Source organism: Salmo salar, chromosome ssa19, assembly GCF_905237065.1.
Source record: "Salmo salar chromosome ssa19, Ssal_v3.1, whole genome shotgun sequence".
In the NCBI taxonomy this organism is placed as follows: domain Eukaryota; kingdom Metazoa; phylum Chordata; class Actinopteri; order Salmoniformes; family Salmonidae; genus Salmo; species Salmo salar.
This window is the reverse complement of record NC_059460.1, coordinates 43,326,573-43,347,614: the sequence shown is the minus strand read 5'-3', so window position 1 is coordinate 43,347,614 and position 21,042 is coordinate 43,326,573. Positions and strand designations below refer to the sequence as shown.

Genomic DNA, 21,042 nt, shown 5'->3' with positions numbered 1-21,042 from the left:
AGGGCCAGCTGATCATGTTGTTGAGAAGGAGATCAGAGACCCTTGACTTATTCAACATTTTGTTGTGTTACAGCTTTAATTCAAAATGGATTTTTAAAAAAATCAACAAAATCTCACCAATCAAAGGGAAAACATGTTTTTAGAAATGTTTGCAAAATTAAATATAGAAATATCTAATTTACATAAATATTCACACCCCTGGGTCATTACATGTTAGAATTACCTTTTGGAAGTGATACCAACTGTGAGTCTTTATGGCTAAGTCTCTAAGAGCTGTACACATCTGGATTGTACAATATTTGCACATTATTCTTTAAGAAATTCTATAAGCTCTATCAAGTTGGTTGTTGATCAATGCTAGACAGCGATTTTCAGGTCTTGCCTAAGATTTTAAAGCCGATTTAGGTTGAAAATGTAACTAGGTCACTCAGGAAATTTCAATGCCGTCTTGGTAAGCAACTCCAGTGTATATTTGGCCTTGTGTTTGAGGTTGACCTGCTGAAAGGTGAATTTGCCTCCCGGTGTCTGTTGGAAAGCAGACAGAATCAGGTTTTCCTCAAATATAGAGTTCCTAACAGACCTGAGGACAACTAGAAACATTCCATATTGGCCTGGTAGGATCCAGACCCGGTCTGATCCGAGTGAGGGAAGCAGCAGAAAAGTTATTAACTGGAGGTAAAGCGGGAGAGGAGGGAGAGAGAGGTGCCACTCTAGCAGGCTGGGGAGGGGCTGTACTGTGAGGGAGTGACGCAGGGAGGGAGAGACGAGAGACAGCAACCAGCCTAGCCAACTAGCGCTATAGTAGACTAATATGTGCCTTAGCTAGGTTATTTATCATCAAATATGATTCTGTCATTTTATTTCCATCTTCCATTGATTAGACATCTCCAAGCTTTTTCCCCACATAGATGCTCTATGACTGTAGCCTATTGCCGCTTTGACTTATGATTGGCCAACAAGAGACACGTGCCACGCTCCACTCTCATGAAAAGCAAGAGCAGCAGCATCAATTATAAAATGACTATACTTCTGTCTCTCGACTGCAGCTGTCCTTTTTGGATATGTACAGACCCTCCAGTTAAAGTTACACTAACCCGAAACCCGTGACAATCATATCAGATCCGACCCAGACCTGTGACATTATTTTGAATTCTGGATCTGGACCTGCTCGGATCCCGGATTTGGTTTCGGGTATTCGGGTTCAGGTGGATCCGTGAAGACCTCTAGAACAGGCTTCCTTCTTTCACTCTGTCAATTAGGTTCATATTGTGGAATAACTACAATCTTGTTGATCCATCCTCAGTTTTCTCCTATCACAGCCATTAAACTGTAACTATTTTAAAGTCACCATTGGCCTCATGGTGAAATCGCTGAGCAGTTTCCTTCCTCTCTGGCAACTGAGTTAGAAAGGATGCCTGTATCTTCGTCTTGACAGGGTGTGTTAATACCTTCACCATGCTCAAAGGGATATTCAGTGTCTGCTTAGGTTTTTTTTTACCATCTACCAATAGGTACCCTTCTTTGCTACCAATAAGTACCCTTCTTTGCAAGGCATTGAAAAACCTTCCTGATCTTTGTGGTTGAATCTGTGTTTGAAATTCACTCAACTGTGGGACCTTATAGATAATTGTATGTGTGTAGTAGCAATGAAGTAGTCATTCAAAACTCATGTTAAACACTATTATTGCACACAGAGTGATTCCATGCAACTTATTATTATTATTATTTATTTTTTGTCATTTAGCAGACGCTCTTATCCAGAGCGACTTACAGTAGTGAATACTTACATTTCATTTCATTTAATGCATTTTCTTTTTTTTTTTGTACTGGCCCACTGTGGGAATTGAACCCACAACCCTGGCGTTGCACACACCATGCTGGCGTTGCAAACACCATGCTCTACCAACTGAGCCACAGGGATGGCTTATTAAGCACGTTTTTACGACTTTTTTATTTAGGCTTGCCATAACAAAGGGGTTGAATACTTAGACTCAAGACATTTCAGCTTTATTTATTTTTGTACACATTTTTTTTTTTTTTATCTAAAAACATCATTCCACTTTGACATTATGTGCATTGTGGGTATTATTATTGTGTGTAGGCCAGTGACACAACATCTCAATTGACACAACTAAATGTGGACGAAGTCAAGGGGTGTGAATACTTTCTGAAGGCACTGTATCAGTGGGGCCGCCCGTTAATCACGTTGCTGTACCATGCTATGGATGCTTTAGATGCTATGGATTTTATAGATTCTATGGATGCTATAGGTACTATGGATGCGATGGATACTATATATGCTATGGATGATATTGATACTATGGTGTATGGGTGACAATGCTTTGTTGTTGAGACGCTGGTAAAAGTGAAAACACGTGGGTATGGTTTGGTGTCAATCCCATTTACATTTAGTTTATTCTGATAGAGATTAGTGGTAGGTTAAAGGTTATCATCATTAGGCTGTGATGAGAGCGGTGTGTGTCCTTACCTGCCTGTGTAAGAACATTGTGGACTACAGCACTGATTTAAACCCCTCTAACACACTACAACTCTCTATCTCTATCTCTCTCTCAATTTAAATGTACATTTCAGGTTTTTATTGGCATGGGAAACATGTGTTTACACTGCCAAAGCAAGTGAAATAAACAATATAAAATGAACAGTAAACATTACACTCACAAACATTCTAAAAGAATAAAGACATTTCAAATATCATATTATGTCTATATACAGTGTTGTAATCATAGTTAAAGTACAAAAGGGAAAATAAATTAACATAAATATGGGTTGTATTTACAATGGTGTTTGTTCTTCACTGGTTGCCATTTTCTTGTGGCAACAGGTCACACATCTTGCTGCTGTGATATTTCACCCAGTAGATATGGGAGTAAATCAAAATATGATTTTTTTTTCTCAAAATTATTTGTGGGTCTGTGTAATCTGAGGGAAATATGCCTCTCTAATATGGTCATACATTTGTCAGGAGGTTAGGAAGTGCAGCTCAGTTTCCACTTCATTTTGTGGGTAGTGTGCACATAGCCTGTCTTCTCTTGAGAGCCAGGTCTGCCTTCGGTAGCCTTCTCAGTAGCAAGGCTATGCTCACCGAGTCTGTACATAGTCAAAGATGTCCTTAATTTTGGGTCAGTCACAGTGGTCAGGTATTCTGCCACTGTGTACTCTCTGTTCAGGGCCAAATAGCATTCTAGTTTTCTCAGTTTTTTTGTTAATTCTTTCCAATGTGACGTAATTATCTTTTTGTTTTCTCATGATTTGGTTGGGTCTAATTGTGTTGCTGTCCTGGGGCTCTGTGGGGTCTGTTTGTGTTTGTGAACAGAGCCCAAGGACCAGCTTGCTTAGGGGACTCTTCTCCAGGTTCATCTCTCTGTAGGTGATGGCTTTGTTATGGAAGGTTTGGGAATCTCTTCCTTTTAGGTGGTTGCAGAATTTAACAGCTCTTTTATGGATTTTGATAATTAGCCTAATTCTACTCTGCATGCATAATTTTGTGTTTTACATTGTACACTGAGGATATTTTTGAAGAATTCTGCATGCAGAGTCTCAATTTGGTGTTTGTCCCATTTTGTGAATTATCTGTTGGTGAGCGGACCCCAGACTTCACAACCATAAAGAGCAATGGGTTCTATAACTGATTCCAGTATTTTTAACCAGATCCTAATTGGTATGTCGAATTTCATGTTTATTTTGAAGGCATAAAAGGCTCTTGTCTCTTAGATAGTTCACAGCTTTGTGGAAGTTACCTGTGGGCCTCATGTTTAGGCCGAGGTATGTATAGGTTTTTTGTGCTCTTAGGGCATCGGTGTCTAGATGGATTTTTTATTTGTGGTCCTGGCAACTGGACCTTTTTTGGAACACCATTATTTTTTGTCTTACTGAGATTTACTGTCAGTGCCCAGGTCTGACAGAATCTGTACAAAAGATCTAGGTGCTGCTGTAGTCCCTCCTTTGTTGGGGACAGAAGCACCAGATCATCAGCAAACAGTAGGCATTTGACTTCAGATTCTAGTAGGGTGAGGCCGGGTGCTGCAGACTGTTCTAGTGCCCTCGCCAATAGTTTATATATATGCTGAAGAGGGTGGGGCTTAAGCTGTATCCCCGTCTCATCCCCAGGCCCTGTGGAAAGAAATGTGTGTTTTTTTGTCAATTTTAATCGCACACTTATTGGATTTTATAATGTCGTATGTTTTTCCCCCAACATCACTTTGCATCAATTTGTATAGCAGACCCACATGCCAAATTGAGTCTCAAGCCTTTTTGAAATCAACAAAGCATGAGAAGACTGCATTTGTTCTAGTTTGTTTGTTTGTCAATTAGGGTGTGCAGGGTGAATACGTGGTCTGTCGTACGGTAATTTGGTATAAAGCCAATTTGGCATTTGCTCGGTACATTTGCTCAGAAATGTACGAGTCTGCTGTTAATGATAATGCAGAGAAGTTTTCCCAAGGTTGCTGTTGACAGATATCCCACGGTAGTTATTGGGGTCAAATTTGTCTCCACTTTGGTGATCAGTCCTTGGTTCCAAATATTGGGGAAGATGTCAGAGCTGAGGATGATGTTAAAGAGTTTAAGTGTAGCCAATTGGAATTTGTGGTCTCTATATTTTATCATTTCATTTAGGATACCACCAACCCCACAGGCCTTTTTGGGTTGGTTAATTTTCTTCGGTTGTCTGCTTTAATTGTTTTATTTGATAGGGAAGCTGAGAGGTCAAATATACTGTTTAGGTTTTCTACTGCCAAGTTTACACCTTCGCTATTACAGTGAAACCTTTTGTCCAGGAAATTGTCAAGAAGGGATTGAATTTGTTGTTGCCTAATTGTTATTTGGTAGATTTTCACACTACTTTCCTTCCATCTGTAGCATTTCTTAATATTATTCAGTTATTTTGGCCTTGATGCCTCATGATTGAGCATAGGTCTGTTCAAGTAGAGTGTGATTTTGCTGTGATCTGATAGGGGTGTCAGTGGACTGACTGTGAACGCTCTAAGAGACTCTGGGTTGAGGTCAGTGATAAAGTAGTGCCAAGTCTCTCCCTCTCTCTCTCTCTCTCTCCCCCTCTCTCTCTCTCTATTCCTCTCTGAAGGGGGTGTTAATGTTAGCCAGAGCTATAGCCAGTCTAATGCTTGGGACTATCTCCCTGTCCTGCTCAGCCACAGTTTATTTGTTTGATACACACAGTTTACAGTCAAGCAGCATTTTATCAAGTGATTCACTTCACTGAGAACAAAGAGTAAGGAACATCAATACTTAAAATGCTCTTACCAACTTTTTTTCCTCTCTCACTCTTCAGTGCAATCTCTCTGTGCTCGGTACGGTAATTGCTTACCAGCAATCACAGGCTTAATTGCGCTTTCCCTCAGTGTTGTTTAAACCAACGCCCACGCAGTGGGAAATGACCTCTGACCTCTGGGGACAGAAAGAGAGAGGGAGAGAGATGTAAGGGCTGGAGTCATTGTAGTGGATGACCAGGGGGAGAGTTTTTCACAGGGGTGTTTTCACAGGGGTGACACACACACACATTATGCTTATAGGCTGGTTATTAATGCCATGCAGATGTCGGGAGACTGTTTAGTCTTACATGCTGGGTCACAGAGAACGACAGAGTCACATCACTCTGAGCCTGGCTGAGGTTATTACTGTTGGTGACGTGGGTGTTTTGCGATGTTTCCTTACAGACCTTTCATATACTGTATGTTATTTGTATAAAGTTAAAGTACGATGGCCAGTCAATGGAAATGGATAGGTTGATGTCGTGAGGACAATACATTCATGCAGTTAACGTATTTATTTAGTGGCCTATGCAGGAATAAAACCCACAACTCTGCTATTGCCAGCTCCATGCTCACACCAACAACAGTAAGCTATGGGAACCACTACTGGTATTTTAACAGCGAGAGATGAGGTTCTCAGAGTGGTCCCAGGAGACGTGTTTGTGTGGTTTCTTTCTCTCTAGTATTACATAACTGTCAGAGAAGTTGTAGTTGTACACTGAACAAAAATATAAACACGACGTGTAAAGTGTTGATCCCATGTTTCATGAGCTGAAATAAAAGATCCCAGAAATGTTCCATACACACAAAAAGCTAATTTCTCTCAAATGTTGTGCACACATTTGTTTACATCCTTGTTAGTGAACATTTCTCCTTTGCCAAGATTATCCATCCACCTGACAGGTGTGGCATATCAAGAAGCTGATTAAACAGCATGATGATTACACAGATACACCTTGTGCTGGGGACAATAAAAGGCCATTCTAAAATGTACAGTTTTGTCACACAATACAATGCCACAGATGTCTCAAGTTTTGAGGGAGTGTGCAACTGGCATGCTGACTGCAGGAATGTCCACCAGAGATGTTGCTTGAAAATTTAATGTTAATTTCTCTACCATAAGCCACCATTAACTTCGTTTTAGAGAATTTGGCAGTACGTCCAACCGGCCTCACAACCGCGGGTGGGGGGGGGCTCATTCTGATTGGCTGGGCCTGGCTCCCAAGTGGGTGTGCCTCTGCCTATTCATGTGAAATGAATTTATTTCAAATGACTGATTTCCTTCTATGAACTGTAACTCAGTAAAATCTTAGAAATTGCATTTATATTTTTGTTCAGTATATATTATGTCAACACTATATCAAGGCTAGTGGCGGTTGGTGCCGTTCAAGAAGGGATGACAATAAAACAACTTATTTTTATTACAGCACATTGCATGTCATTCACTGTCATTCATATTCCATTCACCCAGTTCAATGTGACAGCGATAGTTTTAGGCTATTACATGATACTCTAATTTACCCTATACCCATTACATTTACATTTACGTCATTTAGCAGACGCTCTTATCCAGAGCGACTTACAAATTGGTCCATTCACCTTATGATATCCAGTGGAACAACCACTTTACAATAGTACATCTATATCTTTTTTTTGTTGGGGGGGGGTTAGAAGGATTATTATATCCTATCCCAGGTATTCCTTAAAGAGGTGGGGTTTCAGGTGTCTACGGAAGGTGGTGATTGACTCCACTGTCCTGGCGTTCTGAGGGAGCTTGTTCCACCATTGGGGTGCCAGAGCAGCGAACAGTTTTGATTGGGCTGAGCGGGAACTGTGCTTCCGCAGAGGTAGGGGGGCCAGCAGGCCAGAGGTGGATGAACGCAGTGCCCTTGTTTGGGTGTAGGGACTGATCAGAGCCTGAAGGTACGGAGGTGCCGTTCCCCTCACAGCTCCGTAGGCAAGCACCATGGTCTTGTAGCAGATGCGAGCTTCAACTGGAAGCCAGTGGAGTGTGTGGAGAGAGCGGGGTGACGTGAGAGAACTTGGGAAGGTTGAACACCAGACGGGCTGCGGCGTTCTGGATGAGTTGTAGGGGTTTAATGGCACAGGCAGGGAGCCCCGCCAACAGGGAGTTGCAGTAATCCAGACGGGAGATGACAAGTGCCTGGATTAGGACTTGCGCCGCTTCCTGTGTAAGGCAGGGTCGTACTCTGCGAATGTTGTATAGCATGAACCTACAGGATCGGGTCACCGCCTTGATGTTAGCGGAGAACGACAGGGTGTTGTCCAGGGTCACGCCGAGGCTCTTAGCACTCTGGGAGGAGGACACAATGGAGTTGTCCACCGTGATGGCGAGATCATGGAAAGGGCAGTCCTTCCCCGGGAGGAAGAGCAGCTCCGTCTTGCCGAGGTTCAGCTTGAGGTGGTGATCCGTCATCCACAATGATATGTCTGCCAGACATGCAGAGAGGCGATTCTCCACCTGGTTATCAGAAGGGGGAAAGGAGAAGATTAATTGTGTGTCGTCTGCGTAGCAATGATATGAGAGACTGTTACCCTATACCCATCATGAGGTTGCTACAACCTAGCCTATGGATGAAAGTTTATAATGTAGGTGCATAGGTCCAAAGACCGATTGGAGAAATCAGGTAAACAATGAACCATAATCCCAACTCGTGACTTTACTACCCTGCATGAATCTGCAGGTAGCTAACCAACCAGGTTCAATGTTAGCTAGTTAACATTAGGCTAGAGCTAGCTAAGCAAATGGCTCTGAGATACAAATAATAAGGTCAATACACGTAATGTTAGCTAGCTAGGTAAACAATCAACCATAATCACAACTCATGACATTACTACCCTGCATGAATCTGCAGGTAGCTAACCAACCAGGTTCAATGTTAGCTAGCTAACATTAGGCTAGAGCTAGCTAAGCAAATGGCTCTGAGATACAAATAATAAGATCATACACGTAACGTTAGCTAGCTAGCCAGCCAGCTAACATTAGCTAGCTAGCTAACAGTACTCTTTAACTTGAAATGAAAATGACTTTGTGTCAAAATTAGAAACGTGTAATATCTGAAATGTAGCTAGCTAGACTATCTTACCCGTATACATCATGGATGGACACCTCTCCCTGTCACAGATGCCATGGTTGCCCTTAGTTTGAAGAGGTTTTATCCATCTCCTTAGCTATCATACTCTAATTCCACTGATTTCAAAACTCGATCCTCCACAAAGTGGAGAGCAGCACTTGTGCAGTTCTTCTACGCAATAAATTAAAAAAAGACACGTTAGACAGGATTACCTACACATACTGACCAGCTTGTGTGATTGCAGAGGGCCAGGTGATGGTGATATTATAGCAGGGTAGTAACTATAAATCAGTTCAGAGCCAACTGTTACACACTGACAAGCAGCAGTAATCACCGAGGACAGGTTGAGGATGGATCTGATGAGGATGTGCCCTAATGACATAAATTAAACCGTCTGTTGATGAGGACGGGTGTGTTTATCTGCGTTTATCTGAAAGACAGTGGGATGTTAGAGATCGTAGTCTTATTTAGGCAACTGTGACAAAGTTGGCCATTATCTCGTGCACATGATAATGTTTCTTGAAGTCAGGAACAGTTTTACTCCAAAATTTAGAATTTATTTGAATAAATAGATAAATACACCAATAGTTAAAATCATGCTGAAAGGATAAAACAAGAATCAAAAGGTAAGAGCATAAAACATGCTCTCCTCTACCCTTGCTTTCAGCTACTTACACTGCCTCTTTCCCACAAACACATATACACCTGTATTCAATCAACTCAAATTGGTGGGCGAGACTACAATTATCTCATTAGCCAATCCTGACTCAACACATTTTTTTACACAGATTCAATTACACACTTGACTGTAGCAGATTACATGGTGAATAAACGTTGACAATGGAAGGCGATGAAACATTACTGAACAGGTCCCTTTAATAAATAAACGTTAACACATTCACACACACAATGGGGAATGTATGAGTCTTTAGGTGAGGATGTCCAATCACAGGAACTCCTCTGTAGAGGAATCCTTCAACTAAACCCTTTGACCTCTCCAGGAGCATGGCAGCTGCTTTGACAACAGGTCGTTATGACTGTGTTGCCGAGTCATTTTGATTTGATTAGACTGTGATAGGCATTATTATATTTTGATTTGATTAGACTGTGATAGGCATTATTATATTTTGATTTGATTAGACTGTGATAGGCATTATTATATTTTGATTTGATTAGACTGTGATAGACATTATTATATTTTGATTTGATTAGACTGTGATAGGCATTATTATATTTTGATTTGATTAGACTGTGATAGGCATTAATATATTTTGATTTGATTAGACTGTGATAGGCATTATTATATTTTGATTTGATTAGACTGTGATAGACATTATTATATTTTGATTTGATTAGACTGTGATAGGCATTATTATATTTTGATTTGATTAGACTGTGATAGGCATTATTATATTTTGATTTGATTAAACTGTGATAGACATTATTATATTTTGATTTGATTAGACTGTGATAGACATTATTACATTTTGATTTGATTAGACTGTGATAGACATTATTGTACAGCCAATGTCTAGTGCTATGCCAGTAATTGAGATCAGTCTCTCTTGACAGGTTTTTCTAACAACAGACTGGGCCATTTATGAGATATTGTATTTATAGATTCATGAGGTATTAATAATATTGAAATTCAACCTGGCTAGGGTCCAGTGGGGTGGGTATTTGATCCATTGACAGAAAGAGAGAGATATTCAAAGTGATTTGAAAGGTTAGTAAAATGAAAAATAATTTGCACTATGACATGTTTTGTCCCAGTGTCTAGTTAGAGCGAATGGCTGTGCCGCTGCCAAACTGTAAACTCAAGCAGATGTTTAGAGAATGATGTAATTATGTAACAGAGGTAGATGATAGGAGGGAGAGGTAAAGCCGACAGACAGACAGACAGACAGACAGACAGACAGACAGACAGACAGACAGACACACACACACACACACACACACACACACACACACACACACACACACACACACACACACACACACACACACACACACACACACACACACACACACACATACCTCAAGTATTGCTCGGTATGTGTCAGTGTTGACAGTGTGACATTGTTCAAACATGCTCCCGTGGCGTATTGGTGACACAGAGCCGTGAAACTACATAGCAGTTCTGTCCATTCAGCGGTCCACTACAAACTCAGAGCATCCCAGAGTGATAAGAGAAAGAGAGATAATCATCACGTCATACTCAACCAGTTCTCACAGTCTCACGTCATAGTTAGACGTTTATCCATGTTGTTACAAACATCAAATTTCAAAGTGTTTAAGCTTTAGTTTTGGCATCATCTCTGAATTCTTAAGGTTAGGTATTAACTCTGAATGGTTAAGGTTTGGGATACGCTTAAAACAAAAATCTCAAAGACAACTTTTGTATCGCTGGATTCGAAACGTACTACCTTTGGAATCAGAGGCAGATGCTTACGCCCATCCGCCATCCCTGTCCACAATGCCCTAGCAAAACCAAAAACGACTTGAAGGTAACAGCTCTGACTGTTGCCCCTAGTGACCGGTTTCCACGTCATCTCCCTACATGGATGGACGTTGAATACTGACTTGAATCACAGGTGACCTGGCTGATCATACTACTGTCTCAGCTGGAGGGTCCCGTTGTGAGACCTCTGCTGCAGGGGAGCACAGAACACACACATGCACACTGACATGGGGTTAACTGGCGTCTACGACCCCCACACACACACCAGACTCCACACACACAAGGGACTTTGGATAGAGGCTAAGGGAGGATCGGCAGACGAGGGCCAGTGTGTGTGTGTGTCAGAACACAGACAGACCACACACTGCCTAGCAGATCTGTTTAAAGGCCAGGACCTGTGTTTATCATTCTCTACATCCTGTTCACAGAAATATTTGTCAGCCCACAGCATAATTTTTACTTTGTGTGTCTCTGCAACTCTTCTTGCACACAGAGAGATTTGCATGAGGCTTGTTTTTTTATTTGTTTAACCCTTATTTTAACACATTTACAGCAATGACCTTGGAAAGAGTTACAGGGGAGAGGAAGGGGATGAATGAGCCAATTGGAAGCTGGGGATGATTAGGTGGCCATGAGGGCCAGATTGGGGATTTAGCCAGGACACCAGGGTTAACACCCCTACGATAAGTGCCATGGGATCTTTAGTGACCACAGTGAGTCAAGACACCCGTTTAACGTCCCATCTGAAAGACGGTACCCTACACAAGGCAATGTCCCCAATCACTACCCTGGTGCATTGGGATATATATATTGTTTTAGACCAGAGGAAAGAGTGCATCCTACTGGTCCTCCAGCACCAATTCCAGCAGCATCTGGTCTCCCATCCAGGGATCAACCAGGACCAACCCTGCTTAGCTTCAGAGGCAAGACAGAAGTGGGATGCATGGTGGCATGCTTCTGCATTTTTCAGGATGTTAATGTAGCATCAGAACTTTGAGAACTTTCATACATTGATTTTGGTTCATGATTTGTCAACCCCATTCTCTCACCGGCACACAACCATAGCAATACTTTCTCTGCTGAAATTAGAATAGTCTCTCAACCCCTCTGTATCTCCTTCCCCCACCCTTTCCTACCCTCCCTCCTCTCCTTGTCTCCCTCCCTCATCTCTCTGTCTCCCTCCTCCATCTCCCCCCTGTAGTTCTGCAGTTCAGACTCCAGCAGAGGAGGACTGGAAAGCAGCTTGCAGACCAGGGCATCATGCCTCGTGAGTAACACTATTTTACACACACATACACGTGCAAGTGTACACACACACACGCCTCTCAGCCACCAATGTGACAAGTGTGTCTCATAAGCGTGTGTGACACCATGTACTGCATTACTAGAGAGAGAGAGAGAGAGAGAGAGAGAGAGAGAGAGAGAGAGAGAGAGAGAGAGAGAGAGAGAGAGAGAGAGAGAGAGACACCATGTACTGCATTACTAGAGAGAGAGAGAGAGAGAGAGAGAGAGTGGGACACCATGTACTGCGTTACTAGAGAGAGAGAGAGAGTGGGACACCATGTACTGCATTACTAGAGAGAGAGAGTGTGGGACACCATGTACTGCATTACTAGAGAGAGAGAGAGAGTGGGACACCATGTACTGCATTACTAGAGAGAGATAGAGAGAGAGAGAGTGGGACACCATGTACTGCATTACTAGAGACAGAGAGAGAGAGAGAGAGAGAGAGAGAGTGGGACACCATGTACTGCATTACTAGAGAGAGAGAGAGTGTGACACCATGTACTGCATTACTAGAGAGAGAGAGAGTGGGACACCATGTACTGCGTTACTAGAGAGAGAGAGAGAGTGGGAGAGCATGTACTGCATTACTAGAGAGAGAGAGAGCGAGAGTGGGACACCATGTACTGCATTACTAGAGAGAGAGAGAGTGGGACACCCTGTACTGCATTACTAGAGAGAGAGAGAGAGAGTGGGACACCATGTACTGCATTACTAGAGAGACAGAGAGCGAGAGTGGGACACCATGTACTGCATTACTAGCGAGAGAGAGAGAGTGGGACACCATGTACTGCGTTACTAGAGAGAGAGAGAGAGAGAGTGGGACACCATGTACTGTGTTACTAGAGAGAGAGAGAGTGGGACACCATGTACTGCATTACTAGAGAGAGAGAGAGAGTGGGACACCATGTACTGCATTACAAGAGAGAGAGAGAGAGAGAGAGAGAGAGAGAGAGAGAGAGAGAGAGAGAGAGTGGGACACCATGTACTGCATTACTAGAGAGAGAGAGTGGGACACCATGTACTGCATTACTAGAGAGAGAGAGTGGGACACCATATACTGCATTACTAGAGAGAGATAGAGAGGGGGACAACATGTAATGCATTACTAGAGAGAGAGAGAGAGTGGGACACCATGTACTGCAATACTAGAGAGAGAGAGAGAGAGAGTGGGACACCATGTACTGCGTTACTAGAGAGAGAGAGAGAGGGGGACAACATGCAATGCATTACTAGAGAGAGAGAGAGAGTGGGACACCATGTACTGCAATACTAGAGAGAGAGAGAGAGTGGGACAACATGTAATGCATTACTAGAGAGAGAGAGAGTGGGACACCATGTACTGCGTTACTAGAGAGAGAGAGAGAGAGTGGGACACCATGTACTGCATTACTAGAGAGAGAGAGTGTGACACCATATACTGCATTACTAGAGAGAGAGAGAGAGAGAGAGTGGGACACCATGTACTGCGTTACTAGAGAGAGAGAGAGTGTGGGACACCATGTACTGCATTACTAGAGAGAGAGAGAGTGGGACACCATGTACTGCGTTACTAGAGAGAGAGAGAGAGAAAGAGAGAGAGTGGGACACCATGTACTGCGTTACTAGAGAGAGAGAGAGTGGGACACCATGTACTGCATTACTAGAGAGAGAGAGAGAGTGGGACACCATGTACTGCATTACGAGAGAGAGAGAGAGAGAGAGAGAGAGAGAGAGAGAGAGAGAGAGAGAGAGAGAGAGAGAGAGTGGGACACCATGTACTGCATTACTAGAGAGAGAGAGTGGGACACCATGTACTGCATTACTAGAGAGAGAGAGTGGGACACCATATACTGCATTACTAGAGAGAGAGAGAGAGTGGGACACCATGTACTGCATTACTAGAGAGAGAGAGAGAGAGTGGGACACCATGTGCTGCGTTACTAGAGAGAGAGAGAGAGAGAGTGGGACACCATGTACTGCATTACTAGAGAGAGAGAGAGAGCTGGACACCATGTACTGCATTACTAGAGAGAGAGAGAGTGGGACACCATGTACTGCGTTACTAGAGAGAGATAGAGAGAGAGAGTGGGACACCATGTACTGCGTTACTAGAGAGAGAGAGAGTGGGACACCATGTACTGCATTACTAGAGAGAGAGAGGGAGAGTGGGACACCATGTACTGCATTACTAGAGAGATAGAGAGAGAGTGGGACACCATGTACTGCATTACTAGAGAGAGAGAGAGAGTGGGACACCATGTACTGCATTACTAGAGAGAGAGAGCGAGTGGGACACCATGTTCTGCATTACTAGAGATAGAGAGCGAGAGAGTGTGACACCATGTACTGCGTTACTAGAGAGAGAGAGAGAGTGGGACACCATGTGCTGCATTACTAGAGAGAGAGAGAGAGAGTGGGACACCATGTACTGCATTACTAGAGAGAGAGAGAGAGTGGGACACCATGTACTGCATTACTAGAGAGAGAGAGAGAGAGAGAGTGGGACACCATGTACTGCATTACTAGAGAGAGAGAGAGAGTGGGACACCATGTACTGCGTTACTAGAGAGAGAGAGAGAGTGGGACACCATGTAATGCGGTACTAGAGAGAGAGAGAGAGAGAGTGGGACACCATGTACTGCATTACTAGAGAGAGAGAGTGGGACACCATGTACTGCGTTACTAGAGAGAGAGAGAGAGTGGGACACCATGTACTGCATTACTAGAGAGAGAGAGAGAGAGAGAGAGAGTGGGACACCATGTACTGCGTTACTAGAGAGAGAGAGAGAGAGGGACACCATGTACTGCATTACTAGAGAGAGAGAGAGAGAGAGAGAGAGAGAGTGACACCATGTAATGCGTTACTAGAGAGAGAGAGTTTAATTGAACTTGCAACATCGGACAATGGCGCTGAAACACGTCACCCTACCTGTCCTCACTTCTTCGAGCCGATGCTCTTACCTCATGATAACACCACCTAGTCCTTAACACTGTGTAACCAGACACCCCTCATCCCCATAACACTATGTTAAAGATGATCTATACCTCTAACCCCATAATATGATACAGCTGATCTCTGATCTATACCTCTAACCCCATGATATGATACAGCGGATCTATGATCTATACCTCTAACCCCATGATACGATACAGCGGATCTATGATCTATACCTCTAACCCCATGATATGATACAGCGGATCTATGATCTATACCTCTAACCCCATAATATGATACAGCGGATCTATGATCTATACCTCTAACCCCATGATATGATACAGCGGATCTATGATCTATACCTCTAACCCCATGATATGATACAACGGATCTATGATCTATACCTCTAACCTCATAATATGATACAGCAGATCTATGATCTATGATCTATACCTCTAACCCCATAATATGATACAGCGGATCTATGATCTATACCTCTAACCCCATAATATGATACAGCGGATCTATGATCTATACCTCTAACCCCATAATATGAACTGGAGTCATGAAATTGACATATTTCGTCTGCATTTAATGCTCCTATAAATATATTACAAACTGGCTAACATCTGTTAGAGGAACAAGGCATCTCCACTATAGAGGTCAGAGTTGTATTCTGTGTGAGTGCACTTGCCTGGGTATTTATAAACAATGGTGTGTGCAGGGGGAATGCAATCCAGAGGGATAGCACTGCCTGTGTGTGTGTGTGTGTGTGTGTGTGTGTGTGTGTGTGTGTGTGTGTGTGTGTGTGTGTGTGTGTGTGTGTGTGTGTGTGTGTGTGAGAAAGAGAGAGAAAGTTAATAGATGCCGAAACCCTTTTTATGTGTACCGCCGACCTCTCGCCTACTATCACCAGATAAACATCCAATCAAAAAACATTTCTAAAAGAGTATCTGCCCTGTACACCAATCACGTTTGCCCATGCTGCTTGCTTTATCTCCGGGAGACTCCCAAAAACTGATAGGCCATGCCGGGCCTCTGGATTCTCTTCCTCCGCACACTTACCACTGGTTACATACACACGCACACACTGTATTGCCCTTCACAGGACAGAGGACTGGACAGTCAAAGCCAAACCTCTGACAGTGTGACAGAGAGACAATGAGCTCTGTTATTTTCCATTCTGTTCAGTTTTATTAAGGCTTCTCTTTGTTGTCCGTAATAGTTGTAAGCCATGCCACATCCGACGAACGTCGGAGCCGGTGTAGGAGGATTCAATCTTAGTCCTGTATTTACGCTTTGCCTGTTTGATGGTTCGTCTGAGGGCATAGTGGGATTTCTTATAAATGTCTGGGTTAGAGTCCCACTACTTGAAAGCGGCAGCTCTACCCTTTAGCTCAGTGCGGATGTTGCCAGTAATCCATGGCTTCTGGTTGGGGTATGTACGTACAGTCACTGTGGGGACAACGTCATCGATGCACTTATTGATGAAGCCGGTGACTGATGTGGTATACACCTCAATGCCATTGAATGAATCCCGGAACATATTCCAGTCTGTGCTAGCAAAATAGTCCTGTAGCTTAGCATCTGCGTCATCTGACCACTTCCATATTGAGCGAGTCACTGGTACTTCCTACTTTAGTTTTTCCTTGTAAGCAGGAATAAGGAGGATAGAATTATGGTCAGATTTGCCAAATGGAGGGGGTGGGAGAGCTTTGTACGCATATTTGTGTGGAGTAAAGGTGCTCTAGAGTTTTTTTTCTCTTGTTGCACATGTAACATGCTGGTAGAAATGAGGTAAACTGATTTAAGTTTCCGTGCATTGACGTTACCGGCAATTAGGAGTGCCGCCTCTGGATGAGCATTTTCTTGTTTGCTTATGGCTTTATACAGTTCGTTGAGTGCAGTCTTAGTGGCAGCATCGGTTTGTGGTGGTAAATAGACGAAAACTCTCTTGGTAAATAGTGTGGTCTACAGCTTGTCATGAGATACTCTACCTCTGGCGAGCAAAACCTTGAGACTTCCTTAATATTTGATTTTTAGCACCAGCCAATTGTATATTATTGATGTCGTCGTTCAGCCACGACTCGGTGAAACATAAGATATTACATTTTTTTATGTCCAGTTGGTAGGATAGTCTTGAACGGAGCTCATCCAGTTTATTCTCCATTGATTGCACATTGGCCAATAGGACGGATGGTAGAGGCGGGTTACCCACTTGCCGATGATTTCTCACAAGGCACTCGGACCTGCGTCCCCTGTATCTGCATCTTCTTTTCATGCGAATGACGGGGATTTGGGCCATGTTGGGTATCTGGAGTAAATCCTTCACGTCCAACTCGTTAAAGAAAATATCTTTGTCCAGTTCGAGGTGAGTAATCGCTGTTCTGATATCCAGAAGCTCTTTTCGGTCATAAAGGACGGTGGCAGAAACATTAAGTACAAAATAAGATACAAATAACGTGAAAAAACACACAAAATACACAAAATAGCACAATTGGTTAGGAGCCCGTAAAATGGCTGCCATCTTCTCCGTCGCCATTATTATTATATTGAATGCTTGTCAAATTGATAAATTGCCCTTAGTGTGTTCAAAAATAACTATATGTTCCTGTGACAATACCAACCAGAGGGCGAACATACGGGGGGGGGGGAAATGTATGAAATGTATGCATTCACTACTGTAAGTCGCTCTGGATAAGAGCGTCTGCTAAAATGGCTAAAAATTTTAATGTAAAATGAACATATCTTCAAAGACTTTGGTTGCAAGCAGGACTAAGGGTAACACCGACATCATCTTTTAGGGAGCGGTAATGAGGTGACCAATAATGGTTGCAATTGATATCAGCTGTGCGGGTGAATTTAGTTCATATTAATGGTTTAACGAGACATCAGCTGGCGATAATCTAGTGCCATCGATGGTTGCAAAAGGGCCCTTGTTATTTGATTATATTCCATTACATTCTGGAGACTACCCGGTCCATTTCTCAAACTAGACACTCTAATGTACTTATCCTCTTGCTCAGTTGTGCACCGGGGTCTCCCACTCTTTCTATTCTGGTTAGCGCCAGTTTGCTCTGTTCTGTGAAGGGAGTAGTACACAGCGTTGTATGAGATCTTCAGTTTCTTGGCAATTTCTCGCATGGAATAGCCTTCATTTCTCAGAACGAGAATAGACTGATGAGTTTCAGAAGAAAGTTCTTTGTTTCTGGCCATTTTAAACCTGTAATCAAACCCACAAATCCTGATGCTCCAGATACTCAACAAGTCTAAAGAAGGCCAGTTTTATTACTTCTTTAATCAAAACAACTGTTTTCAGCTGTGCTAACATAATTGCGAAAGGGTTTTCTAATGATCAATTAGCCTTTTAAAATGATAAACTTGGATTAGCTAACACAATGTGCCATTGGAACACAGTAGTGATGGTTGCCGATAATGGGCCTCTGTACATCTATGTAGATATTACATTAAAAATCAGCCATTTCCAGCTACAATAGTCATTTACAACATTAACAATGTCTACAATGTATTTCTGATCAATTTGATGTTATTTTAAGGGACAAAAAATGTGCTTTTAAAAAAAAAAACAGGGACATTTCTAATTTCTTTTGAACGGTAGTGTACATATGGGATGAGTAATGCAAGATAGGTAAACATCATTATTAAAGTGACTAGTGATCCATTGTTAGAGTGGCCAATGATTTCAAGCCTGTGTGTAGGCAGCAGCCTCCCTGTGTTAGTGATGGCTGTTTAACAGTCTGATGGCCTTGAGATAGAAACTATTTTTCAGTCTCTCGGTCCCAACTTTGATGCACCTGTACTGACCTCGCCTTCTGGATGGTAGCGGGGTGAACAGGCAGTGGCTCAGATGGTTGTTGTCCTTGAGGATCTTTTTGGCCTTCCTGTGCCATCGGGTGCTATAGGTGTCCTGGAGGGCAGGTAGTTTGCCCCTGGTGATACGTTGTGCAGACCACACCACCCTCTGAAGAGCCCTGCGGTTGTGGGTGGTGCAGTTGCTGTACCAGGCGGTGATACAGCCCAACAGGATGCTCTCAGTTGTGCATCTGTAAAAGTTTGTGAGGGTTTTAGGTGACAAGCCAAATTTCTCCAGCCTTCTGAGGTTGAAGAGGCGCTGTTGCGCCTTCTTCACCACATTATCTGTGTGGGTGAACCATTTCAATTTGTCCGTGATGTGTACGCCGAGGAACATAAACTTTCCACCTTCTCCACTGCTGTCACGTCGATGTGGATAGGGGGGTGCTCCCTCTGCTGTTTCCTGAAGTCCACGATCATCTCCTTTGTTTTGTTGACATTGAGTGAGAGGTTGTTTTCCTGACACCACACTCCGAGTGCCCTCCCCTCCTCCCTATAGGCTGTCTCGTCGTTGTTGGAAATCAAGCCTACTACTGTTGTGTCGTCTGCAAACTTGATGATTGAGTTGGAGGCGTGCATGGCCACGCCGTCATGGGTGAATGCATTCAACCGAAATTTGTCTTCCTCATTTAACCCAGCCCCTCGTTTATGATTCAAAGAAGAGTCTGCGACTATAAGGTGTTTTTTTTAGCTCTCCTAGCTTTGCATTGGAGCAACTACTGCAAGCACACTTGTAGCTGTTTTATTTCGAACACAACCCTGCATTCCCGTCCTCACACAATTACTGTTGTTGTTTATGCAATCCAAAAACGGTCCATTATTAAGAGCAATCTGGGTGTCATTTGAAAGCCTGTTCTATTTGACAACATGAGTTGTGTAGTTAGAAAATACGATGTTACGGTCTTAGGCTTTCACAATGCAATTCAGGGAAACCGATCAGAATTTTGATGCACATAGACAGTGGCGATTTTAGCATGTAAATCTTGGTGGGGCAAACAAAAACAAAAATTTGGGGATGCATTCCAGCAAAGCCACTACACAACACAACATTAAATAATACATTAGTTACACTATAACGGTGACAAACTGTGCCCACAAACTGTTAGGGCCTATATAAAGCTGTCCCTACAGCAGAGTCCCAACAGCAGTCCCAACACCACTACTACACCTGGCTATCAGTGGAGCCTTGACTAGGCAGCGAAACGGTTAATTGAGCCTCATTTACTGCCTTTAAAAAAATAGCTGATATGGCTGACTTACTTAAACAAATGTGGTTTCTACTGACAATTGAGATGTACAAACTATGGCATAAGGGGACGACAAGAGGATAAGAGGAAAGCCATCATTTCGATTAAGACATTAATGAGCGAGCTAGGACATAATTCAGAACATGGGCCAATCTTACAGTGTTCTCCCTGTACACCGAGTCAGAACCGTAGGATAAATAAAGGGAGCATATAAGCTGACAATGAAAGCTCTTACAATATTCAATGATGACATTTCTCTAAAACAGGTTATAGGCTACATGTGCACCACCAGGTCAGAACAGTAGGCAAAATTAAGAGGTGAAAATAGACCAAATTATTAGGGTGAGGCACATGGGCTACTAACAGCTTACTACACAACATACACTTAGTATAACTTTCTTAGCTACAGTATACATATCTCCCTGGCATATTACATAATTTAAGCAGCAGCATACAAGACATTTTTTGGACTCATCTTGTTGTGCTCACTTGCACAGGAAGGTGGCGCGGCGGTGCTTCGTAAGCAAATTTTGTCATCAAAGTTTGGCATTCTCTGGATTTATGGCACTTTCAAGACAACTTGGAACTCTGAAAAAAACAAGGTCGAATCGTGATGACATCAGTGATCTTCAGGTCGTAGCTCTAGAAAGAGGCCCGAGTTGCCGACTTACAATTCCAAGTTGGATGACCGTTCAAAATGTATTTTGCCAGTCGGAGCTCGTTTTTACAGAGTTCCCAGTTGTCTTGAATTCATTGTCAGATTTCGCAGTTCTGAGTTAAGTTGTTTTGAGCGCGGCAGAAATCATGCTGCATGGCCAATGTTGAATGTTTATCATTTTAACCTTGGAAAAAATACCCTTAATCCCAGAATTGGCAC

General features: G+C 42.8%; 1 protein-coding gene across 1 annotated transcript in view; it reads left to right on the top strand.

Moving 5' to 3' along the window:
• Nucleotides 1–21,042, top strand: part of LOC106578852 (myocardin) — a 227,387-nt gene that overhangs the window by 143,159 nt on the left and 63,186 nt on the right. Inside the window, 1 exon segment of the mRNA XM_014158068.2 lies at nt 12,046–12,111. Within this exon segment, the coding sequence (XP_014013543.2) occupies nt 12,046–12,111 (66 nt within the window).